The sequence below is a fragment of the Gavialis gangeticus genome, unplaced genomic scaffold (assembly GCF_001723915.1).
Source record: "Gavialis gangeticus isolate Ggan-Ray unplaced genomic scaffold, GavGan_comp1, whole genome shotgun sequence".
Classification (NCBI taxonomy): Eukaryota; Metazoa; Chordata; order Crocodylia; family Gavialidae; genus Gavialis; species Gavialis gangeticus.
In genome coordinates, this window is record NW_017729022.1 from 113,355,661 (window position 1) to 113,364,603 (window position 8,943).

Consider the following 8,943-nt stretch of genomic DNA (forward strand, 5'->3'; position numbering starts at 1 on the left):
GTCTTGATCCTGCAGCCTACGTTGTTATTGCCTTGAGTGCCACTGTCAGCTGCTGCTGACCCTTTGCTTGTATTTTTGCTTTTGGACTAGATGTACTGGCTCCAATCTCTGGAAGGTAATTATAGTTTGGATTTGTTTTGATAACTGCAGCAGGACTAAAATGTATTGGAAAAAGATACTGAATAAAGGTGGGAGAAGAGGTTCATGAGATCTGGATCCAGAGAGATACCGAACTTGGACTCCTAACAGTATATTACAGGGGTATAGGTTGTAGCTGTGTTGGTCTAAGGACATAGGCAGACAAGGTTCTTTGGGTGAATCTGATATCTTTTATTAGACCAACTAAATAGTTGGAGAACAGTATTTAAGCAAGCTTTTGGGTTCAAAAACCCTTCGTCAGGCTAAGGAAGTTTCAGCAGTTGATGTGCTCTCTTCCTGGATGGAGGAGCACACATTCCCATCCAGGAAGAGCGCACATCAACTGCTGAAACTTCCTTAGCCTGACAAAGGGTTTTTGAACTCGAAAGTTTGCTTAAATATTGTTCTCCAACTATTTAGTTGGTCTAATAAAAGATATCAGATTCACCCAAAGAACCTTGTCTAACAGTATATTAAGAACTTGGTGCTTTTCAGGATTGGAATCAGAGAAAGAGCAAGAAGTGGCAGAAGAGACTATAGCTGAGTTCTGCTGCTGCACACAGTAAGCGTGTGCCAGCCAAAGGTTGGCTTTGACACTGCTTCAAACCTGGCCCCTAAACTGGACCTCAAGGAAAAATAAAGTCTGCAGGGTGCTCTAATTTTATGTTTTCTGCCAGTAGCTCATGGTAAGGGGTGGGCATCATAACAGTTGATGATTGCTAGGCTGACAAGGATACTTCCCTAGTTATGCTCCTTTTCTACCTTCTTCCTTCTCCTGCTCACTGCTCACTGATGGCCTGTGGGCCACATATGGCCCATGAAGGGTTAATTTACAGCCCCTGTGCTCCTGATCAGGATAGTTATCCACATGTTATGTTGGTGGGGAACCAAGGCACAGGGTTTTACTAAGTGACTTGGATAAGATCACGTGGGAAGTCTGTGGCAGAGCATACAGCTTGATTCTGAGTCCTTTCAGTCCTACCCTACTGCTTTAACCAATGGATCATCCTTCAGAGATACTCTGAGAGTGGGTGCTGAAATGTTACAGGTTAATTTCAAGGTACATTGGTGCACAGCAGCTTGCTTTCTGCTTCTTTTCAGCTAGCAAGTCCCTTGCTTTCATGAGGATAACTTCATATACAAACATTTATATGACAAAAAAGTAAATAAAGTCTGGTATCTCACTATAAACATAGATTCCTTAGTCAGGTCAGCAGTAGGAAATGTAGAGCTGGGAACCTCTCAGATAGCAAACACATTCACAATAAAGCAATACACACAGCCACATTTTGGACAAGGGCCTGATATCTTGCGTCTGCTCCAATTCAGAGGCTAGGAATTGGCAGCACATAGAAGTATTCAAACTGCTGAAATATGGAGTATATCATGCCATTGCACAGTGGATGAGAGTTACAGTAGTAGAAAGATATCATGTCCATGTAAGAAATACAGCGCTCCAAGTAGTATCAAAAGATTACTGTGTTGCTTCTCCAGAAGCAATACACATTTACACAAATAACAATACAACTGTGCATTTACATAATGGATCCTAAGGTGCCTTCCAAATAGCAGCAGAGGAAGGCTCGTAAGTAGGGTTGTAAAAACATTTTATTTGGTTTGGTGGCTGTTTTGAGACAGAGAGAGAGAGAGAGAGAGAGAGAGAGAGATTTTTGATTAATTGAAAGGAATTTGAGGGCAGGTCAAACAAAACCTTTTGTTTTGGTCAGAATTAAATAATTTAAATTTGTGTTTTCAGGCACTTTTAATAAATCAGAGAAGTATTAGATTACCAAGGGTGCTTTTCATTGCTCCCAGTACATTAGAGGGAGGCTGTCCTTCTCCTTTGGCTCAGTAAGCCTATGTTTAAAGCATTTGCCTGGCATATGAAAGACCCTGATTCAACCCTGTCTCTGCCTTCCTCACATCTGGGATTTGCACTGAGGTCTCCCACTTCCTAAGATAATATCCTATTCCTTGGCCTGTAGGGTGTCTGAGGGTAGGGCTCTTTCCATTTCTCTTGTTAAACATGTTCCAATTTGTACCAATAAATCATTATTACTTAGGCTGAGGACAGAGTGAAAAGGATTCAGCATAGCCTGGCAGTTTTGATATCTATATCTATATATCTATATTCTTTTGATCAATATCTTTAATTGAATTTAATTGAAAGAATATATATATTCTTTTTATCAATATCTTTAATTGAATCTGAGTCATATTCCCACATTATTTGGGACGATCTGAAGCTGCAATTTTAGCAAATGGCTAGTTTATTTAAAAAAAAAAGTGGCAGCAGGCACAGACAACACCCTTTGGCAGGGTGATAAGTTGTGAGTTCAGCAACAACACTCTGGGCACTCCTGGGTTGAACTAACAGTTAATTATTATTGGAATCTCTGGAATCATATCCAGGGTGGATCTTAACAATTGCCCTCAGTAGATGTATGCAGAACCTATACTTGCTCTGCCTCTGACTTGACACAGTCCAGTCCTGTGATGGGAGGGGAACCAAGAAAGTCTCTGGCTCCTTGTGGCAGAGAACATGAAATCCCCAGTGCTGCAAAACTGCCACAGGCAAACTGAACCCTGCAGTGCTGAACATGAGGGCTTTGGCCTGAAAGGGACAGTACAAAGAAAACACAATAAGACAGCACAGGGAATCAAGTGTCGCTGCCCATATTTTTACAGATGAGTTAAGTGAACCATGGAGAGGTTTCATGATAGGTCCAGGGTCACGTGGGAAATCGGTAGCAAATCCAGAAATACTGGTAGGGTCTCCTGATTCCCAATCCTGTATGTTAATGGCAAAACTGTTCTCATTGACACCCTACCTCCTGAAAGTGCTGATTCAAGATAAATGGATCAGGGCACCTACTTCAGTTTTCAGAAGTAACTAATCAAAGCGAGTGCCCCTGTCTTCAGACTCCTCATTGAGGCATGCTCTGTCGAAAGTGGTCAGTGCTGGTCTGCTGAACCTCAGAGTTATGTAAAGACTTCCTCTCTGAATGAGGAAACCTTTCTTGCATACAACACAGTGAGAAGTGTTTTCATAGCAGACAAAAACAGAGGCACAATGTTTACACAGGAGTAAATGCGGAGTCAGATCAACAAAAAAAGCTTTGATAACAGGAGTTCTGAGGTCATAACCACTGCGAGCATGAGAACAGCTCTGAGCAGCTCAGAGTGGAAGCTGCCAACACCCTAAAATGTTTAGAATATTTCCTGGTGCTGCCAGGAAACAGGTGTGAGGTGACTCTCTACTTTCCACCCAGCAAGAAGCCTTGGCAGTAGTGAGGGCTGGATTAACATACAGCAAACTAGGCACATGCCTAGGGCCATAAGTGAAGAAGGGGCCCAGTTTGCTTATTTTACATAGTATAATTACTGAGTGGGAAAAAAAACCCAAATAGGATTAAGCAGGGGCTCACGAGTTTGTTTGCCTAGGGCCCACTAAAGGGTTAATCCAGCCCTGGCAGTAGTAGCCTTAAAGAAGACAATAGCTATGTCTACCTGAGATGCTGGCTGTGCAGTACTCAAGTATTAAATGACTGTGCAGTAACCAGTGTCACTGCACAGTAGCACCTCTCCCTGCATAGGTCCTTGGTGGCGCTGACTATGCAGTAGCTCGTTACTACTGCATCATGACTCATGCCATGCGACACTACTGCGCAGTAGTAACGAGCTACTGCTCAGTAAGTGTCTTGTGTAGACGTGGCCACTGGGTTCTAGTTTCCAACATGGGGATTTTTGTAATATAGAGCATCTGCTTCCTAACCTTTTATCAAGCTTTCTAGATACATGCAAGACGGTTTAAAGTGCTGTGTTGATTTAACTTTGCTTACGTTGAAATCAGTGGAAACGTTACCATTTTCTTCAGCACAAAGCTAGACCAACATGAATTCTTTAGAAAATCCCACCCAGGTAGTATAAAGGGCATTGGTTATGGGATTCTGATATGCTCATTTGATCTACAACTGCAAATTGTTCTCCCAGAATCTTGGCTATTTAGAGGAAGAAAAAATGCCAGGAGTTTGCCAAAGGTGAGGAGACTGCATCCCAGGAAGAAAGAGTAGTGGTGTTAGAAACTGTTGCATTTTAGAAAATAATTGATCAAGATTCAGGAATGGTTGAAATTAGTTTTACAGCACTTCTGTAAGTGGGAGACAGGGGCTGTCACATCAGCTTAACCCAAAGACCTTTCTAAACAGAATTCAGTAATATACCACCAAAAAGTAAAAGGAATTATCTTCTAAGAGAAGCAGACAGCTGTGTTTTACAGCTGAATGTATGGTTTGAACAGGAAATGTAACTATCCCTAAGGGTTCTGTGAATAGTCTTACTTGTGTGCTTAGAAACATCCATGCTTTTCTTGACTGTGTTTTAATTTTACATTGTATTTATATTTTATATTTTATTTTTTCCCTAGTGGTGCCCCTCCTATTCTACCCTCACTTATCAATACCCTGGAGGAAAATGTAGCTTAAGTTACTGCATTTTAGATGCTTAACACAAGTAACTAGAATTCTTTTCTTATCTAAGCTTTGACATTCAGTACATACCAGAGAGAAATCTCCTCTTCTCTCCCCTTCTCTTTGTTTTGTGTAATTCTATAAAATATGTGAAGAATTTGAGAATTACTTAGCTTGTTAATAGTGGCATGTACAGAAGATGACTTCGTATGAATCCTCTTGAAAACGGTCATCTACAGAAATGAGCTCAAATAGTTATAACCCTTGATTTGTAAGTGTACCACAGTAGCGATACAATGACTTTATAACATGGGACTGACTTCTCACTGACCTTGGATGGTTTTTAGAAAGCATCACATGTCTAAATGCCTTATGTACAAATGATGTATATTTTTTGCATTTTTTATCCCTTCTCCCTGATTATCTATCAGAGTGTGCTTATCCACTTACTGAGTTTTGGGGGCTTGGTTTGTTTCTTTGAATAAGGAAATGCATTGTGGGGGTAACGATCCTCATTTCCCTGTACAAGGAGATGCATTTAGTTAGCAAAACAGTTGTAAAGTGGAGACTGGGATTTTCTTTAGGAAGGCAGTTCTATAATGAATGTTCAGTCAATGAGATGTGAAAGGCTGGATAGGACACCTTGTATAGACTCAGTGGTGAATGCTTGACTTGAGGTTAGCTGTGATACTGAGGGAGAGAGACTTAAGGTTGCGGTGTTTAAACTAATTATCCTCTGCATGCATTTGGTTTCTCTGAAGTTTTTTCCCCCTAATATATTGATTGTGTTACATTAATGCAGTTAATATTGGAGATGGACAGGATCTTTATATCAGGTTTTTCAAGTCTTGCTGCACTGGTTACAGTCCTTTAGGAAGCGGAGTGGTTTGGTGCCTAGGCACTGGTTTAGAAGAAGGGTAAGGGAACCTTTTCCAGCTGCAGGCAGAAATGATTCACCCTGAGTGACAGGAACTCAGGTGCTAGGACCAGGCTGCTGCTTCTCTCCAGGGTGGCTTGGGAAGAATGCCTGCAGCTGAAGCCACATGTCCACATCCTGGATCCAGTGGGTCCACTTGTGAGATCTATGCCTAGGCTGCCAACTCTTGGCCTAGAAGGCAAAAGAGACTGGCTGCATGAACTCAGCCAGCTAGCTCTAGCTTTTGTGACTTTGTTTCCCCTTCAGCCCCTTGCTTGTCTTTTAGAGGGCGTACTCTGCATCTTCTTGCATATTTGTAAAGCTTTTACCACAACAGAATACTGATCTCAGTTGGGATCTCGAGACACTGCAGCAATGTGAATAATAAATAGTTAGTAAAATATGCTAGATCTTTAGTGATAGCCTGAAATGTGTGTACTGAGTTGCTCAGAGCAAAGCCATATGTATCTCTGCCTTTCCCTACAGAGGGGTATGTGTGCATGTAAAGAGCTGTAGTGCTCTTGTTTGAAGTTTGAGTTCTTTTGCTGACTCTCTTGCCATAGGTTGCTTATAATTTGACCGGCTAGTACTCTGGAAAATAAACAATAGGTGAGTTTCTCTTACATAATGCATTTATTGTGTGGTGTTTGCACTGGTAGTATCAGCCCCAGTCCTAGAGCAAGGCATCCATGCAATAGGTACTGTACAAACAACACAAAAAGCTGAATACTGTAATTCCCTGTCCCTAGTGTGGGAAGAAAATCTTGTATTGCCAACCTCAAGGATTTATGAGTCAGGACTCAAACTTTTTTTTTATTAAATTAGCTTAATGATAGAGGGATTTTTGTAGCTAATAAACAAACAAAAACTTTTGGGCTAATGTATGTCTTCTGGGTGAAACTATCACATTTTAAGCTTTTGTGTGTAATCATGACAGCTCAAAAAAGATTTTTTTTTAAAAAACTGGATTTCTTTTAAATCCAAAACAAAATTCTTTTGGATTTTCACATAACTCCAGGAGCTGGGGTTTTTAGAATACTATCAAATGTGACAAAACTTTTTTTCTGGCAAAAATGAGAAACCTGTATGGAAATAACCACTTTGAAGGAGCTATGTGGGATATAAAGTAAAGTTATCCTTCTGTGTGATCAGGAGATAGACAAAGAAGAAATGAGCAAAAGCAAGAAATAAGCTCCCTTCTCAACAAATCAGAATGGAAAGATTGGGGATACAGCTTTCTTGTCCCAGGAGGTGTGGAGCATTAACTCTTCACAGCTTTGCACAAACATGCCAATACAAAGTGACTGTTTAATTCTAACTCCTCACAATGGTGGTATTTTGGCATAGGTGTAAATGGATTACAAGTAGTGCAAAGCAGTAGTGAGTGAGACTTAGGCCCAATTATTCCCCCTCTCAGCAAAGAATGGTGGGATACAATGGGTTAAAATAAAAAGAAAGTGGCTAAACTGGGGGAAAAATACAAGCCATTTGCTGCCAGGAACATCTGTACTTTAGGAGGAGAGTGATCTAACTATTTTGGTTACAATTCTCTTATGTTTTGTTTACATTTCTGTTATTTGGATTAAAAAAAAAAAAGAAGGAAAATCTGAGTCAACTCAGGCTTCAGCAGAAGCCTCTGACCGTCAAACAACTTCTAGAATGTTGTTAAAGGACAAATATTTTACAGTAGAGTTGAGCAATGATGGGCATTTCCTTTCATTGGTCTTAGCACTCACTCACCTGGCTGTCCTTTGATTGAGGAGAGGCTGGTGTAGAAGGGCTTTGTGCTGAGTTCAGCTGTGCCAGCTCAGGGCAGTTTTCCAGAGTCTGGTGTCTGAAAGGAGAATTTTCTTAGCTCTGTTGATTTTTAGTGATTACAAACATGGCTTAACTCGTATCAAGTTCCCAAAGTTGGTGCTGGTCTTGTGTTACTCAAGTTCCTAGATACCCAACTGCTTCTCCTTTTTTTGGATTTACAGGGACCTTGGTCAAAAACAGCTATGATTTTGCAAACTCCTGGGCTTTGGACAGTGAAGATGAGCAATGCAGGAGAGTGTCTGCTCCAAGCAGTACTTGCAACATCTCCTCTGATATGGCAGACCAGGTTGGTACCATAACAAAAGATTGAGCTATTTCAAGTGCTTTGCACCATGTATATTCAGGCTTTCAGAGGCTTAAGTGAGCCTCAAAACCAGCATGGGTGTATACAGAGGTGCTCTGTGCATGTTTTACAGCACTGTAATTTTAAAGCATTTTTTTAGCACTATGAAGTTGCAGTGCTCTTAAACATGACAGATGTCCAGGTTTGGAGAGGAGGGGTGGCGCTTTCCAGGCCTGGAGGCAGTGGGTGTTCCACAGACCCCTGGGGCTTTTCCACTGATCAGAAATTGAACCAGTGTACAGAATTTATTTAAAACTTTGTAGATTGCTGAAGTGCTGTAAAATACAGCAGTTTAAGTTTAATACCTCATTTAACAAGGGTTAATTTAGAGCATTGCATTCATTTTTAAAGTGTTGTAAAGCCATGCACTTCTGTTAAGTCACAGCAATAAAGCACTTTAAATGTGGAAAAAAGCTACTTCTGTACACACCCAAAACAGGACCACAGAACCATTGCTGGTGGAGGCTTAAGTTTAGTCCCATACTAGTAACTATAACATCTTTCAAGGGCCTTGTTAAAGATGGTTCAGTGGTTCAATACATAACACCAACAAGCATTTTTCTATGTGATCCCAAGATCACTGAGACTGCACCGTAGTGTAAACAAACCCAGTTTACTTAAAACAAGCTGGCTAAGTATCAGTAGGTGCTGTACTCTAGCGGTACCAATGTGGAGTACAGTATAGGCTGCGATGTCTTCTTGAGAAGCTGGCTGAATACTCAGGCAGTTAGCTTGCCCTGTGATGCAGTTGTGGCTACACTGTTACCTATACTGAAGCTAACCAGTTTAAAGCTAGCTTGGGTTTTTCTACACCCAAGGTGTCAAACATACAGGCCATGGGCAGACTCTGAGCCACAGAGCCTTTTTCCTTGTGAGTCAGGGAATTTGTGGGCAGGGTGAGTGGAAGGTGGGGCCCTCCACTGAATTTGGGGCTATGGGAGCATGGCTATTGTTGATAGGGGTTAGTGAATGCTGTGCCAACAGATTGTTGTTTGCCATGCTGCTGCTTGCCCCACTGCCACTTGAAGTCTTATCACTGCCAAGACTCTATTTGGCCCATGGCCTGGATCCAGTCAAGAGGATGGGGTGATTTTGGCATCTTCTGGTCTATGCATCCCCTGAGCTTGGCAGTGCACCCCCTGGAAAAAAGCACCACCAACACTGCCAGCGGTGGCTGCGGGCATTTGCCGCTCCTCCTCCTCCTCCCCCTCCCCCCCCCAGCAGTTTCATAGTTTCTAGGGTCAGAAGGGACCTGAGCA

The 8,943-nt window shown here is 41.7% G+C and overlaps 1 protein-coding gene across 2 annotated transcripts in view; it reads left to right on the forward strand.

Moving 5' to 3' along the window:
- The window catches only part of VWF (von Willebrand factor), a 271,611-nt gene that overhangs the window by 19,451 nt on the left and 243,217 nt on the right, over positions 1-8,943 (forward strand). For both annotated transcript variants that reach the window (XM_019515998.1, XM_019515997.1), the window contains exon 6: positions 7,503-7,627. In XM_019515998.1, coding sequence (XP_019371543.1) covers positions 7,503-7,627 — 125 coding nt within the window. The remainder of the gene's footprint in view (positions 1-7,502; positions 7,628-8,943) is intronic.